This window comes from Ipomoea nil, unplaced genomic scaffold, assembly GCF_001879475.1.
Source record: "Ipomoea nil cultivar Tokyo-kokei standard unplaced genomic scaffold, Asagao_1.1 scaffold0465, whole genome shotgun sequence".
NCBI classification, from domain to species: domain Eukaryota; kingdom Viridiplantae; phylum Streptophyta; class Magnoliopsida; order Solanales; family Convolvulaceae; genus Ipomoea; species Ipomoea nil.
The window spans coordinates 2,391,577-2,413,315 of record NW_017616893.1 but is presented as its reverse complement, the minus strand read 5'-3'; the positions used below and the strand labels follow the sequence as shown (position 1 = coordinate 2,413,315).

At 32.8% G+C, this 21,739-nt stretch overlaps 2 protein-coding genes and 1 pseudogene across 5 annotated transcripts; all 3 read right to left on the bottom strand.

The window, feature by feature from the left end:
* Window positions 1-5,164: 5,164 nt before the first annotated feature.
* Window positions 5,165-6,994, bottom strand: LOC109173076 (annotated as a pseudogene).
* On the bottom strand, window positions 6,973-12,539 carry LOC109173184 (deSI-like protein At4g17486). 3 transcript variants are annotated; one of them, XM_019322465.1, is made up of 6 exons: window positions 12,483-12,539; window positions 12,275-12,349; window positions 11,961-12,163; window positions 9,261-9,522; window positions 7,787-7,854; window positions 6,973-7,494 (listed from the first exon to the last, which is right to left on the bottom strand). In XM_019322465.1, exons 3-6 carry the CDS (start codon window positions 12,093-12,095, stop codon window positions 7,204-7,206), a joined length of 756 nt encoding a protein of 251 aa, XP_019178010.1. In that variant the 5' UTR covers window positions 12,096-12,163; window positions 12,275-12,349; window positions 12,483-12,539; the 3' UTR covers window positions 6,973-7,203. The 3 variants fall into 3 exon arrangements, with proteins under 3 accessions (XP_019178010.1, XP_019178009.1, XP_019178011.1); XM_019322464.1 differs by lacking the exon at window positions 12,483-12,539 and having other exon boundaries at window positions 12,275-12,447; XM_019322466.1 differs by lacking the exon at window positions 12,483-12,539 and having other exon boundaries at window positions 12,296-12,447.
* A 3,416-nt stretch (window positions 12,540-15,955) lies between these two features.
* On the bottom strand, window positions 15,956-20,521 carry LOC109173018 (protein DETOXIFICATION 14-like). Of its 2 annotated transcripts, none has more exons than XM_019322276.1 (6): window positions 20,270-20,521; window positions 19,644-20,188; window positions 19,476-19,562; window positions 18,742-18,798; window positions 18,200-18,644; window positions 15,956-16,290 (listed from the first exon to the last, which is right to left on the bottom strand). In XM_019322276.1, exons 1-6 carry the CDS (start codon window positions 20,519-20,521, stop codon window positions 16,243-16,245), a joined length of 1,434 nt encoding a protein of 477 aa, XP_019177821.1. In that variant the 3' UTR covers window positions 15,956-16,242. The 2 variants fall into 2 exon arrangements, with proteins under 2 accessions (XP_019177821.1, XP_019177822.1); XM_019322277.1 differs by having other exon boundaries at window positions 20,338-20,395.
* Between the last annotated feature and the right edge of the window lie 1,218 nt (window positions 20,522-21,739).

Here is a 21,739-nt window from a genome sequence, read left to right as displayed (position 1 = left end):
ATATTCAGGAAATACATATCAATATCAATTTGTCTATACTATAATTATTAAATATTAAATATTAATTATTACTATTTATTAATATAATTAATTAATTATTATTTAATTCATATAATTATCATAATATAATTGCCGATTATATATTTCCAGTGAAATATTAATATATATTCATTTCGTTTTCTAATATTCCATTTCCTTTTGAATATGTTCATTTCTTTTTTCCTTCATACAAAGAATAAATATTGATTGCCATATTTTTTTCCTTCATAATTTTTTTTTTTATATTTTATTTGTTGGTTACTAATTTTTTGGTAGGAAAAACTGTGTTATATTTCCAGTAAAATTTTAATATATTCATTTTGTTTTCCCTAGTATTTTATTTCCTTTTGAATATATTCATTTCCTTTTCCTTCCTAAAAAGAATTAAAATTGATTTTCGTTCCTTTTTTCTTCATAATTTTTTCTTAATATTTCATTTGGTGGTTACTAATAACATATTCCCATGTGTAATATTTATTTATTTTTTCGTTCATAAAAAGTATTAATATTTATTTTCATATAACTAAAAAATAATATAATTATAAAAATATAATTACTGATTATGCTTCCAGTGAAATATTAATATATTCTTTTCCTTTTTCCTTCATAAATAATTAATATAATTATAATAATATAATTTGCTGATTATATTTCCAGTGAAATATGAATATATTCATTTCATATTTTCTTCATTCTTTTTTCTTTCATAATATTTCATTTGGTAGTTACTACTTTTTTTGAAGGGAAAACTTGTATTATATTTGCAATGAATTTTTAATATTAATTTCCTTTTTCATTTGACCTGATTCCCATACCAATTATTAACAGAATACTAATAATAGATTCTTGTGTGTAATATTCATTTTTTTTTCATTCATAAAACGAATTAATATTCATTTCCATGCATGACATAAAATTTAAATAACTTTATTCTACAAAATGTTTAAAAAATTATAAAATCAAATAATAATCATCACAACATACTATTACCATATATTATAAGGCATTGTGTTATTAAATATTACATGAGATTTAAAAAGTTTACAGAAATGAGCGCTCGTGTCGCCAGAATAAGGCACCACAATAATTACATAAATGAGCAGCATCCCCAAGGTCCAAATAGGAATCCAATTACATAAATAGTTTATTATTAACACATTATTGGTTGTTTGATGAAATTGAACATATCTAAGAGTTGTGAGTTCATAAAAAATGACCATATCCGTTATTTTCAGATACGAATTGTTTGAAATCCGTATTTTGTTCTTGACGATGTTGTACTGGAAGTTCTCACAATTGACCACAAACCACTATTAGAATGATGATGTGGTGCTTTTTGCACTTTAAAAAACATAATTAACTGTTAATTATTGCACTTTAATAAAATAGGAATAACCAAGATTGTAAAAATCGTGAACCGTGTAATCTAAATTACCGTTTGATACATCAGCTAATGGTGGACGATCGAATATCACTGTTCAATGCGTATAAATTTGGGTTGCTAGCAACTGCAAATAGAGTTAACGCGTACAAATCAAACAATGGTTAATTAAATAAAATGATATTAAAAAATTCTATAGTATTGAAAGATAAAATGATATTTAAATATAACATATACCATTTGTGATTGCACTCAATGGTGTTCCTCTGGTGGCCACATGATTATCTTCGAACAAACTTTGATGAACATTAACTATTGCAAAAAAAGATTCGTAAAAATATAAGTGTTTAAATAATTCTCATAGAATAGATTCTACTTAGACAGAAATATGAATGAGTCTCTGAATTGTAATAATTTTGAAAATAATAATAACAAATAAATGCATGGTAATTAATATGAACATGTTAATTGTAAGTAATCAATAATTTGTAAGAAAAAAAAAACAATTGTATTTATTAAAATGTAAAAGTTATTACAAATAATGTGAACGTTAAAATTGAATACCATTGATGGATATATTAATCGGTGTTCTTGGAGAAGAAATCATAAATCCACTATACAACGGTTCATTACCTGTCACTGCAATTATTTATATGAAGTTAAGATATTTAAAAATGATACAGTAAAATACTTACAAATGATTGTGATACAAAATTATATTTACCAATCATTGTTGGGGTGACTGATATAACTGATGGTGCACCAATAGTTGATTGTAATGATGGTTGAGCATTATCGACCGATATATTTGATCGCAATAACGATGCTTGTGTATTATTATGATTACACAATGGCTCGTTTTCTAAAAAAATGAAATGGCAAAGTTTAAATTATTGTGAAGGAATAACTAATAATGACAATAAAAAAAAAGTTTGTTTAGTACCAAAAATTGAATACTATAAATTATTTAGATATTTATTAATTAACCATTTCTATATTACATTTTTTATTACATATACACCAATAAAAAAGGCAACCCCAATACAATAGTTTCCGAAATTGTAAAAATTTTTAAGAAGCAGTAGGCCATTCTCAGTGAATTATTAGAATACTTTTATTTTCTGTCATTAGTAATTACACATCTTTATATATACATATTGCAAAATTATTTCCATCTTTAATTACATTATTTACTTACCATAGAATATTTGGTTATAAATAACGTTATTTTCTTACCAATTGTGCTTTATTAATTTTTTTATCAATAAATAAATTAATATTAACAAAAGTTTGAGTAGGAAAATTGAAGAAGATGATTTTACTTTTATTAATGGTAAGTATAGAAGTATAGATTTCCATATAAAAGAATAGAATAATTATTACTTATAAATTAAGTAATAACGTTATATAATATACACATCAAGAGATATATAGCAATTAAAAAATGTAAATATTTTTTGATAAGTAAATTATCTGCTTATAAATTATTAAATCAATGTGGATGTTTTGACTCAGGTATATTATTTCCTTATAAATGTAGGTTATTACGTTATTATATTATATATACGGAGTAAGGATTTTACTTAATTTCTTAACAAAAATATTTTCTTATAAATTACGTTACTTTCTTACCAATTATGTTTTATTAATTGCTTATATCATATGCTAGGGGTGTCTCCCCCGGATCTACCCGTCCTTTCAATAAAAAAATGTTATATGCTAGGGGATTTTGGGTAACGGCCATGAATGTAATAACATATATATATATATATATATATATATATATATATATATATATATATCAATTGCTTGCTTATTAATGGCTTTTTGATTTCCATGAATATCAAGTACCATATATATCAATTCCTTGCTTAAATATTTAATATTAGTATATTATTATTATTAATTATTTTCTTATAAAATAATATAATAATTATTAATTCATTATTTACTTATAAATTAAGTAATAACATTATAATAGTTTAGCATAATAACGATATATTATTTCCTTAATTAATGTTAGACGGATGGGATATAGTACATATTCGTGCTGATGGGATATTATTTCCTTGATTAACACTAAGTAGCAATAACATTAGTTTCTTACCAATTATACTTTATTAATTATTTTATCAATAAATTAATTAATAAATTAATAGTATGACAATGTTAAATTATAACTTATGTGACGTACATACTAAAAATTTAAAATATTAAATTATACAATGTTATTAAAAACTATTAATGTTATTAAATTTTATATATAAAAATGTGATATGAGCTTTATTTATTCATATATATAATTTTGTAATTTAATAATTATGTTGATTTGATAAGAATAATTAATAATATACTCCATAGATATTAAAGGTATATTTATCATAAATAAACAATTATTAATCTAAATTAAATGTAAAATAATAACAGTTATCCTATTTTTTTAAAGACAAATTTTTATACACAGAGACAAAATCTAACCCTGCCCATCTTCTCTGCAGCCCTCACTCATTGCACTCTCTTAGCCTCTAACTTCTCTCATGATCTCTCTCTATCTCGCAGCATCGGCGTCTCCGCTTTTCCTCCCTCGGTGTCTCCAACTTTCTTCCTCGGCAATATTGTTAGAGTTACAATTAAAAAGAGTAAAGGGTCAAATAATAGCAAATAAAAATAAAAATATTTTTATAACATTGCACATAACTAAAAAGAATAGAATTAAAATGTTAAGAGGATTCTGGGATAAATCTATGAAATTTAGATACTAACCATTCTGAATAAAGCCTATTGAAGTTGAAGTTGTATATATACAAAATTTAAATACAAAAAATTGAAAGAAACAATATTAAACTCAATATTGATGTTTAACGAACTGGCTTATATATATGATCAATATATATTCATAGTTTATATAATATATGTAGATAGATTTTTTTTTTTTGAAAAAATATATGTACATAGATTTTAAATTTCACCAATGGTATGATTTTCGATTCTTTATCAAAAATAAAAAATAAAAATTTTGAAAAAATGATACATAGATTTACCAAATTAATGTGCAAGTGTGGTGCAACGGCTCTTCTGGATATGGAAGCTTCAGCGGCCACACCTCACGCAGAGAATATGGGTCTTGTTCGTCCTCTTCTCGAAGCTCCCTATTCTCTACACCATTGATATGCAGTTGCAGAGAATATTCCATTTCATTCTTTGTAACTTGGTACTGTTTGTATTGAAGAGAAATGTGATGTATATATAGGTGTTTAGATATGATTAAGGGTAACAGTTATGGTTTTTATTATATTACCAATTAAAATTAGGGTTTCCATTTTACATTTACTTACCAAATAAGTTTTACTACAAAAGTTTTGGGGGGAAAATTTGGGAATGAGGATTTTACTTATATATATATATAGATTTGTGGTCAATTTTTTTTTTTTTTTTTTTTTTTAGTATTTTATACGAAGTAATAATTTTTTGATTTAATTTTTTATATTTAATAATATTTTTATATACTTTTTAAATATATAAATTTTATCATTTTTTTTTAAAACAAACCACCAAACCTCTTAGCTTATATAAGCGTCAAGTCGTTACATAAAGCATGAAAAATAAACGAGGGATCGGTATCACACCAAAACTGGCTACTCAAATGCAAACAAGCCTCCCTAGCTAAAAAATAAGCGACACATTAACTAAACGCTTTACAAAACGAAAAGTAACATTTGTAAAAGAAAAATAACCTATGTTGGCCTACAGGTGCTTAAGAGGAGCACGACAAGTCTTGAACTCAACTTTCTCGATTGGAAGTTGATCAGTAGAGAAATTGCACACAACATTACTCTTTTTAGGGGCTAGGAGTCATGTCGGAGCTGGCAACACCGCTGATATCCGAGCAGTTCCATGCCGATTTCTGTTTCTCCTCCGATGATAATTCCGAGTTCTGGTGCATCTCCATCGTCGCGTTAGACATACAAATTCCAGTGAAGGGATGATTCTCATAGCCGATGAGATGCCCAGCGATCGTCACGTTTTTCGCCTTGATATTACTGTAACTTATCCCGCTTATAGTAGATAGCGCTTTGGCGTCGGAATTATTGCTGTAATCGCTCGTAATCCATAGCACATACTTCATCGTATCGTATTCGACGTTCCTAACGTAGATGTCTTTGATGAAGCCGCCTCGGCAAGGGGCGGTCTTGATCCTCATGCCGGATTCGGTGTTGATGGCTAAGATGTGTTCGGCCCTAACGTCCTGAATCCCACTTGAGAGTTCGCTTCCTATGGCAATGGTAGCACTACGTGGGGAAATGCAAGTCAACCTTTTGATTGAGAGGTGTTTGGTTGGCATGCCATATTCTATCCCGGACTCATTCCAACTGCGATACAGTTATCTCCCGACGCAATGTAGTTATCCCATATTCAAACATTTGTGCAAGAATCTGCAGGGATTGGAAAACAACGTAACACACCTGTTAGGATCAAACGCCATCACATTTAATTTTTGAGAGGCAAGTGTAGGACTTGTTCTCAACTCAACGCACCTATCAGTTAGGGAACTTGCCCTCAACCCAATGCACCTGCCAGTTAGGCAGGATGCTGAACTTGCCCTAAGCTCAATGCACTTGCCAGCTAGGCATGGTGTTGGACTTGTCCTCAGGCCAATACACTTGCTAGTATGGCAGGGTGCTGGACTTGTCCTGAACTTGCCCTACGCCCAACAACATACAATTCCCCCTTTTGTTCTTGTTGGCCTCGAACTTGTAACTTGGCTCTGATACCACTTATTAAGATCAAGCGCTTACCAATTACCAACCAAAAGTTATAGCTAGCGAATGCGCAACTTTATTTATTTATAAACCGACATCACATTTTTGAGAGGCAATTTTAAGATGCTAAACTTGGCCCTGCACCTGCACCTACCTCCGTACAACAATCTCCTAGTTACTAATTAATGGATTTGGCCTTTTACCGGCCTCCGCATAACAATATTCAATATTATGTTGTTATATATATAATATCTGATGCTAGCACGGATAGAGACATAAAACTCAATGAAAACGGACCTGGATCAATGTCGTCCGTATTTTCAGACTCCGTGGGTGAGAGAATTGTCAAATGTTGTATTATAATGTCACTGCATTCATCAGAATAGTAGAAATTAAATATAATGAGAAATTCAATAAATTAAATTATATGTTTCATCTAGTTTAAATGAATGAACCTGCTGTAAACAGGATGGACAACCCATGCTGGAGAGTTGCGCAGTATGAGATTGAATATTTGGATTTGATTAGAATGCATAATCTCAATAGGGTAAGGCCCTGTGTTCTTAAGCCCCTTCTCAAAAAACTTGACCCACCAATAGCTAATCGGCCAACTAAGCAATGCCTAGAAAGTCTAGTCAACGCTTAGGCGGCCTAGTCTACCGCCTAGCCAGCCGATTATGGTGACACTAGGTGGCCGGCTGACGCCTAAGTAGGATTTTTACAACACTGCATAATTCTTAACATTGCTGAAGACCAAAAAAAGTTTGCAGTATTTTGCAGACTGAATCAATCTCATATGAACTCTAAACCTCATTTTTACTTTCAACGACTTCAATGCAAATCATGGTACATAACTGTGATACCATGTGGGTGGCGTTCAATTCAATTACAATAACAAGAAAGACTTAATGCAGTGATCAACAAATTCAGTTTTTTACACTACACACTGATCCCACAAACAATTTCAAGTTTAGTCTACATGTTCTTGAATATAAACACAACTATGCTGGGGAGAAAACTCCTTCATGGTCCATGCACGGGGCTCTGCCTTAGAGCTGGTGGTGCTTCTGCATCTTGACGCTGCTGTGGAGGCCGCATAATCTCTTCATCTCGACTCTCTACATCCGAACTACTTGATGGTCTGGCCCCCGTAGAAATGAGGTTTTTGAACCAAGTGGCTTGGAGGCGAGGACTTCCTCTGGTGGAATTGCTAGGGGAATCGGGGTTACTACCAGAATTATTGGAGGCGATTCCTGAAAGGAACCGATAAGCCACTTTGCTTGCTGTAACAATCTCTGTTTTTGCTTGCCTCAGCTTCAACAATAAAAAAAAGCCAAGATAGTCAGAAAAAGGAACTTACCCAATCAAAATTTTGGAAACCATGCTCCAAAATCTTCCTACTTTACAGAATTATGAAAAATCATTGACCTTTCATAAACATTATACAACAACTGATGATCTAACACGAAGGTAATAGGAGTGTTAGCTTTGTCTTCTATTAAAAACTTATCTTGATCAAATAAGTCAACAAAGATTCTACACACTCAACAGAGACTGTGAAAGCTAATAAGTGTGTATATTCCAAACAAAAGTAACAGAATCTCACCCGAAAGGCTGTGTTTCCTGCTATCTCAACAGCAGCATCACCAGCATTGGCAAACCTATTTACCCAACCTGTTACACAAGTTATAATAATGTTGTCAATGAAACAAACTGAAACATAAGAACAATATGGTTGGGGTATTGTACAAAAAAAAAAAAAGTTTCTCTTTTAGTAGAATTTAGTTCAGTATTCGAGAATGAGAGTGACTTCAGTAATTCCTAATTCATTATTACAAGGATTCCTTCTTCTGACTCCCAATCTACTTCACAGTAATAAGTAACTCAGAACAAGTTCAACAACAATCTGACACATCACTTCCTCGTAGAATTGTCAAAATTTTCTAATTGCTACAAAACCGGACTCAAGTAAAGTTCTAGTCTCTGTCACATAAAATCAGTTTACTAACTTATAATGCTTGTAGTTTTCATTTTAAAATAAGATTCATTCTTCAGTTTCTTCAAATGAATATCAGTTAATGCGAGAATATAACGGGAGTAACATGCTAGCTACTAGTTAGTAATATGGAAGCTTAACAGTTGAGCAAGCGTTTTCAAGTTATCAACCAAAAAGTCTTTGTATTAATTACCCATGGTTCCACTCTCCGAGGAAGAAAACCATTTGAAGGAAAATAATACTAAATGCAGAATAAAGGAGGTTCATATTCACATCATCCTAACCTAAAAGGAAACATGTCACAAATCATTTTGTACAATACAATATACAATATATATTACTCAATGAATAGAAGAATAGAACAGAAAACTGCATTCCAAATTTCCAATATAGAGTTTATTCCATTTTAGGCACCCTCAACTATATTGGCATTTCCACTTGTACTCCCCAACTTTTACAAAATCGTGTCACTTCAATAATAAGCCATCAAAATAGGGTGAAAAAAACTCTTCCAAAATAATAGTAAATGCAGAACGAAGGTATATATTAACATTGTCGTAATATAAAGGGAAGTGCATCTCAAAGCATTATGTATGGAGAAATAAAAGATTAGAATCATCAAAAGTAAAAACTGCATTTCACATATTTAAACAATAACTAACTATGTTCAAACAATACTCATTGCAATGGAGCAGAAAGCAAAACTCATTTGAATGCTCCCAGTGCTCTATAAAATTTTCCACACACATTAACATCGTCCTAATATAAATGGAAGTGCATCTCAAAGCCTTGTATATGGAAAAAAAATCAGAATCATAAAAATTAAGAGCTGCATTTCACATATTCAAACAATAACTATGTACAAACAACACCAATTGCAATGGAGCAGACAGCAAAAATACTTTGAATACTCTCATTGCACACAGTGCTAAACAAAAAATTTCACAGACATTTATTAATGCCTGAAAGAGGGCACTCACATATTGGAGAGGATAAGAATGTCAAGGAAGATACACAATAGTGCACATTTAAGTGTCTAACAAGGAAGAAGAGGAGGGAGAGAGAGAGAAGATTGGGAAATTACCTGGAAGCTTGGGCACACCTAGTCTTTCACAGAACTCATCACAAAAGTGATTGCAGTTCTTTGACAACAAATCATATGAGCAACCTGGCCACTCTCTACTAAGTTCTCTGAGTATCTGATTCACCTTGAAAATTGAATAGTTTGTTTGTCCAAGATTGATGCTTTCACGATATGAATACATTGGATTCTGTCCTGCAGGGCAGCTAAATACACCAGTACCTTGTTCACAAAACCCAAATGACCATTCCTCATCTCCATAAACCTATGCACACAATACATCCAATTAAACAGCTTACCTATTAATATAGCAGATATGGAGTGGAAAAGAATAGCAAGTAATGAGATGATGCATGACCATTCTACGAAAAAAGGGAAAATGCCATCAGAACAGAGGAATGTAGTAAAAGTACTCTATGAACCTGATGGCTCCATAGAACACAAAACAGAAATTTTCTGACTGCAATATAGCTCTGTGCTTTCTCACACAGCTTGTTACACATGAAACACTAGAAGAAAGACAGAAGAGAAGCGGGCAAAGAAAGGGATGAAAAAAAAAACATGGAGACATGTAGCTTAAAAACTCACTTGTCAAAAGAGATCGTTTCATGTTTAAGCAATGAAGCAACCGTGATCGATGGTCTATCACATTGATTCATCAAATCGACAAAACATATAGAAGTGCGGAAAAGCAATAGCTTCAGATTGAAGCGATAGAAGCACAATTGCACAAATCGAGCGAGAAGCACTCTTTTATACACGATGCCGATTCAAAGCAGCCCTTGAGGAAATTTTAAGGTTTTAATGAGTTTACCTGTCCCAAATAGCAAGATTCGGTCCTAAATACCTCCACAAACAACTACTCCATAGATTCTGGCAACTCTCCTCCTCTAAGAGATATGTTATCAGAAGTCTATTCCTGGTCGATTTGATGTTATGTGTCGATGTTTTAATTTTCTTTTTATTTTTATTTTTATTTTCAGTGAAGAATTGAAGATCTTCCATCTCTGTTTAGTCTGCACTTTGCCCACTCTTCGTGGTCAAAAAGTGATGCACAAAGAGTGGGCAATGGGCAGGCAGTTTTTTTTTTTAAATACTAAGAATTCTTAGTTTTCATTAAATCAACCATTTTTTTAAGTAAAGAATGTACGTGATGATTTAATTATTGTATTGAATATATTATTTTAGAAAAGATTCCTAGTTCTCATTCAAAAAATCAAGATCCGATATGGGACCATGGAACACGTGTTGTGGGGTGGGGGGTGGATTCTCATTAAAAAAATCAAGATCCGATATGGGACCATGGAACACGTGTTGTATCCAATGACAACACCCGTGTGAAGTATGCAGACATGTGACAAATACAAGAAAGAGGGGAGCGGATTCTCATTCAAAAAACCAAGATCCAATATGGGACCATGTAACACGTGTTGCATCCAATAACAACACCCGTGCGAAGTATGCAGACATGTGGCAAATAGAGAAAAGAGGGGGTGGATTCTCATTCCAAAAATCAAGATCCGATATGGGACCATGGAACACGTGTTGTGTCCAATGAAAACACCCGTGTGATGTATGCAGACATGTGACAAATAGAGGAAAGTGGGGGGTGGATTCTCATTCAAAACATCAAGATCCGATATGGGACCATGGAACACGTGTTGTATCCAATGACAACACCTGTGTGAAGTATGCAGACGTGGCAAAAAGAGGAAAGAGGGGGTGGATTCTCATTCAAAAATCAAGATTCGATATGGGACCATGGAACACGTGTTATCCAATGACAACAACCGTGTTAAGTATGCAGACATGTGACAAATAGAGGAAACGACAGGGGGAGTTGCTAATGTAAAGGTACGTACAAAGTATGCTGAACGTGTTAGAAAATTGATTAAGAAATTTGTAGACAATAAGAAAACTAAAAAGATCAAATCAATCAAAATTTTCATCTTGAAATTGATGAAGAAATGTTTCAAGATGATGTTGAAATGGAATTTGGAGAGGCTATGGATATGGGGTTGAATGCTAAAGAAAAAGGGAAGGGAATTTGTAAGAGTATTTCATCCAATTTCAGACCTACCAACTTCGAATAAAACTTTCCGAGACAACTATCTACATACATGCAGAAGCAAGTTACAACTTCAACAGGCATTTTTAAGATTTAAAAGTTGTTACAGTAACAGCAAGTTACAACTTAAACAGGCATTTTTGGTTTGTGCAAAAGAAAATGGGGGAACAGATTCGCAAAATATGCTCCTAAGCCAGAAGTTGAATATGGGTGCCAAAATATCAATTCCAAAATCTTCCTCATTGGTTCTCCAAGCACACCATAGACTGTACCTAGAAATGCCTAGAGTTCTAAAGTTTGGCATGAGAGAAAAGCTTATTCAATTCAGTAAATCAACCACACAATTGCATCTGAAAACTAACTAACAAGATATAAACACAACAGGGCACCCAATAAGAGCAGCAACTATAACTCCCAGCTGGTAAATAACTGCTGCAAAACACAAAGCATCAATCTACTGAAGCCTGACGAGACTAGATTCAGAAATGTTTGAGCAGAGTAAGAAATCCACACCTCAACCGATACAAGCTAAGGAGCCTAGATCTAATTCCGCAAGTTTAAGTTTAAACTACCAATCCAACACTATGGAAAATACATGTAACCAAACAAAAACAAGCATACGAAAGACGATGTACCTGGACAGCGCTGTGAAAGATGCCGCCGAGACCGATGCCGTCTTTGAAAATCCTGTTGATCTGAAGAATGGTGGAGTTGGTCTTGTCGGAGGCACTGTTCGTCACATCGTAGATGTGGAGAATAACCTCCGCCATCCTCCTTCTACTCCTACACTGCCTCCTCCCTCAACCAAACCCTAAAACCCCCCGCGACCGAACTTAAACTAGAAAATTTGAGAAAGAAGAAGAAGAAAAAGGTAAAACAAACCGTAATGATTGCGAAACCAATGCTACTGCTAAAAATGGAAAACGAAAAGGAGTGCAATCATTATCACCGTCGTCGGCGTCCTCCTCACCGTCGTCGGCGATGTTATGGTTGTTTTGCGCTGGCGGAGAGCTGTCTTTTTGTGCTGTAATTATAAGAGAAGAGATTTGCTCTTAAACTTTGAGAATTTTCAATTATTGTCTCCAAGTGTTCAAAATCAATCTTCTATTTAGTAGTCTTACTTTACAGTCTTATTTTAGTGTTTTGCTTTTACTAACCTCTTTGTGCGGTGTTTTGCTTTTTAGCGAATAGCAATGCAATACATTCCTCCTGCGTTTGAGACCGCTATGACTCTATGAGACTATGAGAGCGACCGAAGAGTCTACTATTAATATAGATTCTATAAAGACTTGATTATCGAAATGGTCATTTTAATCATAGTGAAATTATTTATTTGGTCATTGATTACTTTTTTTTTTTTTTGAATAATAAAATTCTCAACTTTTAAAATTTTAACTAATTTTGTCTTCCGTTGAGTCAACATTAAAAATCTGTTTAATTTGAGGGTATCGCTGGAACTGGAACTTCACATCATATCTACCATTTTCGCTCTTATTAAACAGAAGAGTTAATCACAAAAATGATACATTGACTATAGCAAAATTATTAATTTGGTCCTGAGCAGCCCAGGAAGCAACATGAAATTCAAGCAATGCCCTCGAGTTAAACGGCATCCGACGGCTAAACAAACAGAGAACTAAAATGGTTAAAATTTTTAAAGCTGAAGACTTAATTATGCTAAAAAAAAATAATAATAATAAAGACCAAATTAGTAATTTTGTTATAATTCATGGACATTTTGATAATTAACTCTTTTTAAAAAGTATATCTTGCGATTTATGTTAACTTATTTTTATTATGAGTTATTTAAATATGAATTGTTTATTTGCAAAAATTTTTAGTATTGTTTCCATTTTTTTTTTATCTTATTGTTATTATTAAGTTATTTTCATGTTACTTTTGCCATATCTAGTAAATATTTTCACTTTGTCAAATTTAAATTTTGATAGAAAACAACTAGTACAATTTATCACATTTTAAACTCAAAATTATACTAATAACTTGAACTTTTGAATGCTTTTGAGCATGGTTACAGTAGGCGTTACGAGCTAAGCGACTAACTAAACAAAAATAAAAACAGTACATGTATGTGGGTGTATGTCATATATATATATATATATATATATATATATATATATATATATATATATATATAAACATAATAAGTGTGAATGAATGTTATACTCTTCATTTATGTCCGTTTTTTCCGTTAAGTTTTTTTATACATTATGCTATAAAGGTTGTACTTTATAATATTTTGGACAAATATACTCCTACCGTTATAACTTCCGTTATCTTTTCCACTATTGTTACTATGCACATGCATCCACCATATATTTTCTTATCTTCTTTAATAATAATAATAATATTTATACATTCTAATTTGGAGTTATTTTATACAATATAAATATCAAATGTATAAAAATGTTTACATTATTATTATTATTATTATTGTTATTATTATTATTATTATTATTTATAGTAATTTAAATATAAAAAATTTTAATATAAAATAATAATATTGGACACCTAATTTTTGCGCATCGCGCATATGAAAATACTAGTATATATATATATATATATATATATATATAGAGAGAGAGAGAGAGAGAGAGAGAGTGAGGCAGAGTCGGTCTAGTTATGCGTCTAGGCGGCCGACCGCCTAGGGGGAAAATCGTCACGGCATAGGGGCGGTCGCTTAGGTCAATTTTTGCAATAATGCTTTTGAGTATAATTTGAAGTAGAAATGTTATACATTTTGATGGTTTTCTAACAAAAGTTTGATTAAAAAGATCAAATATGAGGGGGAAAAAATGAAAGTCTTGCATCAGATATGACAAAAATAATACATGAGAATACCACGAGAGAGAGATTTTTAAATACCAAATTATTAAAGTTTAAATGATTAATTGTATATGTCAATACATGAGTAAGAATTGATTTGATTTAATAATTAAGTATGATTGATCACAAGAGTACTGGTAACAACATTAAAAAACAATAATTTCACATTTAGGTATTGATGAAAGACTAACTAGATTCTAAATAAACCATCAAATAGTTTGTAACTCAATAACAACTTTGTGACTCTCCAAAATGGGAGGTCATGGTTCAAACCCTAGTGATACTATATATTGTAATAGAATCAATAGTACCAAAAAAAAAAAAAAAAATCTAAATAAACATCGCGCTTGGATTAAATCCCTATTTTCTCTAAATCATGAGTGTAGCTACTAAATAAACTTTGCATTTGGATTCAATCTCTATTTTCTCATCATTGTTGTTTCTTTCTTGTTAGTTAAATTGCTTGCTTAGTTCTGATTAATTGAATCACCATGTTACATAAGACTAGACTTAGAAGGATTTTGTCTGCACGGGGTTAACTTATTGGTTTAGTAGACAGTATTTGAGATAAAAGACATCATAATTTACATTTTCTCAAATGTTCTGTCGGGTCAGGATTGAGGATTCAACCTTTTAGGAGAAGACTTAGAAGGATTTTGATAATTAGTATTGGATAGAACCAATGTTGACTACTTATAGATTTTTTTTATTTTATTTTTTATTTTTTATTTTTTTTAAGACACCATTCCTAGTCAGTTTCAACATTTACAATCAAACATGTTAATATTAAACAGCTGATAATAAAAGTAAAGTTTGGAAAGAATGTTAATATTGAATACTCTTACAGGGCGTTTGGTTGGAGGGCGGGAATTATGTGGGAAATGAATTGTAATACCATGGAAGTTGAATTACTGGGAATAAAGTGGGAATTTAAATTTCAGTGTTTGGTTGACAGGAATAGAATTACTGGGAATTTCAATTCCAATGTTTGGTATACATGGGAATTGAAAGGGAATAAGTAGTATAAAGTCAAAAATGTCCATTATTGTTGTTAGACATTAATTTTAGGTTAAAAAAGGAAGGGGTAATTTTGACTCATCACTATCTTTTTTTCCCAGGAATTAAAATACCAGGGGGGGACATGGGATTTTAATTCCATAAAAATGGGGGAATTGCAATTCCATGGAATTGCAATTCCCTCCAACCAAACTACGGAATTTAATGGCCTTTGGAATTAGGTGGGAATTAAGTGGGAAGGTAATTTAAAATCCCTCCAACCAAACGCCCTATTAGGGGGCGTTTGGTTCAGGTCATCTTAGATTACCTAGGTAATCTGAGTCTGATAATGTTATATTATCTTGTTTGGTTCAAGTTATAAGATTACCTGGTAATGTTATATTACCTGAAAGCTTATGTGGCGGTAATGTGATTACCCCCATTTTTTTTTAGGTAATCTTAGATTACCTTGAATTATTCTAACTTTGCCATTGTTAGCTAATCCTTATATAATAATAATAATAATAATAATAATAATAATAATAATAATAATAATAATAATATATGTTTATATAATCAAATATACATGTGTATATTTATATATTTAATTTTTTAAAATATTTAAGCATTGCTATACATTCATACATATAAATAAATACACACACATTATATATATATATATATATATATATATATATATATTATTGAGGACATTATTGTAAATTGATTCATATAACCTAAAATATAACCTTGAACCAAACAAGGTAATATTATATTACACCATCCAAACCAAACACACAAGGTAATCTTACATTCCCAACATCTCACATTACTTTCCTGGAGGTAATTCTATTACCTGGGGTAATCCAAGATTCCGTGAACCAAACGCCCCCTTAATTTAACCAAACAAAATAGGCCACAAGCATTTATGGCGGGCGAGCAATATATAATGCTCATCTGTTCCAAGTTCCAACCACTTGAACGAACCAAAAATGTTATATAATACACAGTGCTTAATCCATACCAAGAACCCAATTGCAGGCTGCTCAAAGCTCTCATATATTGAAGGAACTCATTTTAGGGCTGCACTTTCTCATCAAAAAGCCTTTGCCTTGCTTCTACTGCCTGCAGTGTCCATCTCCAAAATTGTTTAGGAATATATTGTACTAAAGATCTCGTAGTGTTGAGCTATCGTTTATATAAGCAATAAATCTATCAATTTAGTATCAAAGCTAAATCTTATACAAAATATTGAACCCCGCACATGAGAACTCATTGTTATACTATAGACCAATTAAAACTTAAAAGGTCCATCTTGCATTATGGACCCTCGTTCAAAAAGTATGTGTCTGCAGTTAACATATTTTGTACCTACAGTTAATAGTTTATGTGTTTGTAAATAAATTTAAGGCACATAATATGTTAATTACAGACACATAGCATGATAACTAGATACATAATATGTTAACTACAGATACATAGTATATATGTTGTTAGAATATTATATATTTACCGATAACATATTATGTATCTGTCGTTAACATATTATGTATGTAGTTAACATGTTATGCGCCTTTAATTTATTTACAGGCTCATAAACTGTTAACTGCACGTATAAAATATATATAATCTGGTTCATTGTATAATTTGCCCATGAAAACTTGTTGAATATATAATTAGGGATGAAATTAAAATGGGTAGGGGAGAGCTACATCCATCACTTGACTCACCTTATATTTTTTCCACCCACCCAACCCCCAACTTGCATCGGGTGAGCTTTTTCAAAATTCACTCCAGCCCCACTGAGTGCGAGTGCCCACTATGAGTACCCATCACTTATTATCTTATTAAAAAAAATTTAAAATAATATTTAAATTACTTACACATAATAAAATTCACTAATTATATTAAAACATAAAATAATAAAAATATTCAAATATAACAACTAAATTGTTAATTTTTTTAAAAATAAACTTGTTAGTTTAGAACTACAAATAATAAAAAGTTAATAAAACTATTAGAAACTTTTATAATTAACTACAAACTAGTACTTATTTTACTATATATATACATGGTGAGTCGAGTGAGGTTCTAGGTGTGTTTGTACATAAAACTCAAATTCAACCCGATCCATAACGGGTTTAATTTTTTAAGACTCACCCCCGACCCACCACCCACTATCATCCAAAAGAACCTGATCCATGCGTGGTGAATTTGGATGTGTATGTAGTTAACATGTTATGTACCTTTAATTTATTTACAGATACATAAACTGTTAAGTGTAGATATAAAATATATAATTGTAAACACATGATCTAAAAGTTATTTTAGACCAGGGTCCACAATGTAGGTAAACTCTAGTCCATGGTATAATTTGTCCATGAAAACTAGAACCTTCAAAATGGACTTAGCCCGCCCCATCCCGCGAAAGGGGCAGGGCGGACTTTGAATTTTGAGCAATTATTTTGGCTGTGTTTTTTGCCTGACTTTGGTGGGCGGGCCAGTGGGGGCCCGCCAAATATATAATTAAAAAATTATTAAATTAAATAAAATTATATAAACTAATTATCGACACACACACAAACATATATATATATATATATATATATATATATATATATATATATATATATATATATTATGGTCATGTTCCGGTGTAAAATAGTGCTTTCCGTGCGGACGCGCAGTCATGCACCATTAGGTTAGCATATATGCAGCATAAAGTGTCTGAAAATATGCACCATTATGTGTGGTGTATTTATTCATACTAATGGTTCGTTTTTTGTGATGCGTACCTAATGGTGCATATTTGTATTGTGCATTTTTTAACATTGTTGGTGCATATTTACATAATTATTGATACAACCGCACTGACCATACGTTAAGGCGCTGCGGCACCTGAACGCTACTAAATATGTATTCTAAATATTAAACTAAACATTTAAGTTGTGAAAGAAACACATTATTCCATCCATAGAATGGTGGCATACTAAAACTAAGCAAATAGATGGTAGGTATGAATATATACACAAACCTGCTTTTCCCAATCTGTGAAGCCTGTGATAAGAGAGAAGACAGTGGACTGCAGGAACCCTCCGGCTACCAATCCACCCCACAGGCCCTCCCCTTTTAGGTGCAAAAAAAAACCAAATAGCAGAGCCAGAGGGATACCAAACAAGTAATATGATCCAAGATTGACATATGCCCCTATGTGCTGCCACCCACTCCCTCTAGCAACCCCAGATAGCACTGCTTGTGTGCCATCCAAGATGATTGAGAGGCACAGAAGAGGCGTCATCTCCGTTACGTAAGTGATGACTTCTTGTTCATAAGTAAATATGTATCCCCATACATAGCGACAGCAAAATATGGCTGCACTTGCAAGAAGAAACTCTGTGGCTGACAGAACCAGGACAGCAAAGAGGGCAACTCTTGCTGCCTGAGGCTTCCCACCTCCGAGCGCATTCGAAACTCGAACACTGAACCACCAATGAGATCATATATACATGGGTGTTATTCATTGTGAGCAGTAAGTGAAATAGAAAGTTTTCAAATGAATGGAGGGGGGAGAACCACCTTGCAGCAGCACCAAAAGAGTAAGGAATGTGGTAGTGAACTGTAGTGGTAGTAAGGCTGTATCGAAAAGGTAAAATTAGAAGACAACATACACTTTAGAATGCATCTAAATCATCAAAGGATATTGTTGGGCGAAGGCCCGTGAAGGAGCGGGTGACTAGAGAATTGTTGAGTGGAGGTCGATGAAAGTTCAAAGGCCAGCATCCTCCTCTCAAAAATGTAATGACGGTCTATAAAGAAAATAAAATTAAACATTCACTGTGAGCTACCGGTTCGAGTCTAACAAGAGTAAAAATTGTGCAGTTACGGCGGGCAGATGTGGGGGAATTGTTGGGCAGAGGACGGTAAATGGTCAAGTCCAAGTGACTAGAGTATTACTGGGAGGAGGAGAGTGAAGGGCCAAGTCTAGCACCGTCCTCTCGAAAATGTGATGGTTATCTGTAAAGGAAATAAAATTGTGCATTCATTGTGAGCTACTAGTTCGAGTCCAACAAGAGTAAAAATTGAGCAGTTAAGGCGAGCAAGTGCGAGGATGAGTAATTGTTGGACAGAGGCCGGTGAAAGACCAAGTCAAGCAATTGGTGGCTAGAATATTATTGGGAGGCGAGTAAAAGGCCAAGTCCAGCATCCTACCGCTTGAAAATATGACAGATGTCTATAAGAAAATAAAGTTACGTTTTCACTATGGGCTATAATTTTTGAAATAATGATAAGCGCTTGATTCTAACCCATACCAAATAGATAGCAGAGAAGTCTCCAATTTTGGATTTGGCAAGATTCCAGATAACAGTACAATCAGCTCAAATGCCCACCATTCCAAACTACAGCACCGGCAACATGAAATCAGTGTTCTGCTAATGCACATGCAATTAAACAGACGAAAACCCATTAGTGTTATTTACCAGACCATTACAGCAGAGGGGAGAGCAAAGCGAAAGAACTCCCCCATAGATCGATAAACATCCCAAGAAAGACTGGCATGACTCTTTTCACAGGTTGACGAGTACTTGACATAAACCAGAATCAAAATCACATTAAACCAATACGAAACCCCAATGGATAATGCAGCTCCTGCATTCCCTAAATTCAGCTTGAAGATAAAAGCCCAGCAAATTGATAACTGGAGGCACAGAGATGCAACGGAACTCCATAGCATGGGAAGAACCAAGCTCTGGGTCTGCAGGTAGCGAACCAGAGACTGGAGAATGGCGTAAGGGAACAAAGTGGGGATGAGCCAAATGGCATAGTTTCCAGCCTGGGCGGCGATTGAAGGATCTTGGCCGATAAATTTCAGCAATCTTTCCGTGAATAGCCATAGTATAGAAACAGGGATACAGACCAGGAACAGACATAGAATGGCAACGTAAGTAAAAGTCGCTAGTTTTTTATACTGTCCTGCTCCGTATGCCTGCCCGCACAGCGTCTCCAACGCGCTCGACATTCCAAACTGTTTCATGATTAGTTGATTTGATTAGGAAGCATATATTATATTATATTATATAATAAGGATGAAATGAGGGATAGTTACAAGAAGACTGTAGCCGGTGACGTTGCAAAGAGAAGTGGCGATGGAGGCAGCGGAGAGTGGGAGCTCACCGAGATGTCCGAGCATTAGCATTGGAGAAGTGCGCAAGAGATATTGCGACACTGTGACCAGAATCATGGGCAGAGCTATGCGATTCACCTCTTTCACCTCTCCAACAAAAGCCTTGCGATTTAGCGCCGCCGCCGCCTCTTGCTCCATGTTTTCTTCAAGCACTAGTGGCTCTTCCTCTTCCATCACCCTTCTTTTATTTAATTTTCATGTTTTTTGGTCAGTCCAAAATTAAAGTAATTTATTGTTGAAGTTGAAACCAGAACAATACATTCAATGTCATTCGGGGACCAGGCCACATGCATGGAGGGGGCCATTCTATAACAAATTTATGTATGTGAATCTCACCATTAATTAATATTTAAAAGTCATAAAGAAACTGTGTCTATGTTAAAAAGAAAAGCGATTAAAACCTATGTTGAAATTGGTGTATTTTGCCAACTAATCTAATCATCTCTTTAACTTTTATCTATTTTCTTATACTTATATTAAAACTTGTAATATATATATGTGTGTGGGGGGGGGGGGGGCAGTTGCCCTCAGTGTACGTAGCTCCGCCCTTGATCATGAACTATGAAGTATGTATCATTTTAATTACATTTCAGTTTCATTTGACAATATTACTATGTTTTTTAGTTTCATTTTCCTTTCAAACTAGTTTTATTATAGCAATACTAAAGTATCATTTTAATTCTACTATAGTTTCATTTGATAATATACATTATTGCTTGAGCTCTATTTTTTTTTTTTGTTTTATTTTGTCCAGACACACTAGTTTAATTATAGTAATGTTGAAGTATTATTTTAATTGCAATTCAAGTCATTTGACAATATATGTTATTGTATGGCTATGGATTTTAGTTTCATTTTGCATGCACACTAGTTTCATTATAATAATACTAAAGTATCATTTTAATTATATTACAATTTCATTTGACAATAATATGCTTTGTTTTTTAGTTTCATTTTTCACACACGCTAGTTTCATTATAGTAACAGTAAAGTATCATTTTAATTCTACTATAGTTTCATTCTACGATCATGGTTCACACAACGATTTGTGCACTATGGTCCACTGTATAACAACTGCCATTCTACCCCCACCCCCATCCCTTTATATATATATATATATATATATATATATGTGTGTGTGTGTGTGTGTGTGTGTGTGTGTGTGTGTGTGTGTGTGTGTATAAGTAAATAATATACATATATTTTAATTAAAGAAAAAATACAATTCTAGTCTCTCAATTGTTCTGGCTAACAATTTTAGTCTCTAAATTTTTACCGTTATTGCAATATACACCCCTAACTGGCTAACTCTTTTAAAAAGTTACATTTCTAACCCCTAAAGCAACAAAGCTATTAAATTCTATTAAAATTTTACTTAATACATGGATATTT

Excerpts from the sequence above, each read along its gene's own strand:
- LOC109173184 (XM_019322465.1), bottom strand. The coding sequence starts at position 12,095 with ATGGCGGAGGTTATTCTCCACATCTACGATGTGACGAACAGTGCCTCC. Across the intron at positions 9,523-11,960 it reads TCTTTCACAGCGCTGTCCAG|GTTTATGGAGATGAGGAATG; the intron begins GTACATCGTCTT and ends TTGTGTGCATAG. Across the intron at positions 7,495-7,786 it reads CAGGAAACACAGCCTTTCGG|CTGAGGCAAGCAAAAACAGA; the intron begins GTGAGATTCTGT and ends TTATTGTTGAAG.
- LOC109173018 (XM_019322276.1), bottom strand. The coding sequence starts at position 20,521 with ATGGAAGAGGAAGAGCCACTAGTGCTTGAAGAAAACATGGAGCAAGAG. Across the intron at positions 18,799-19,475 it reads ACTTCTCTGCTATCTATTTG|CCTTACTACCACTACAGTTC; the intron begins GTATGGGTTAGA and ends TTTTCGATACAG. Across the intron at positions 18,645-18,741 it reads TCTTTTGGTGCTGCTGCAAG|TGTTCGAGTTTCGAATGCGC; the intron begins GTGGTTCTCCCC and ends TTGGTGGTTCAG.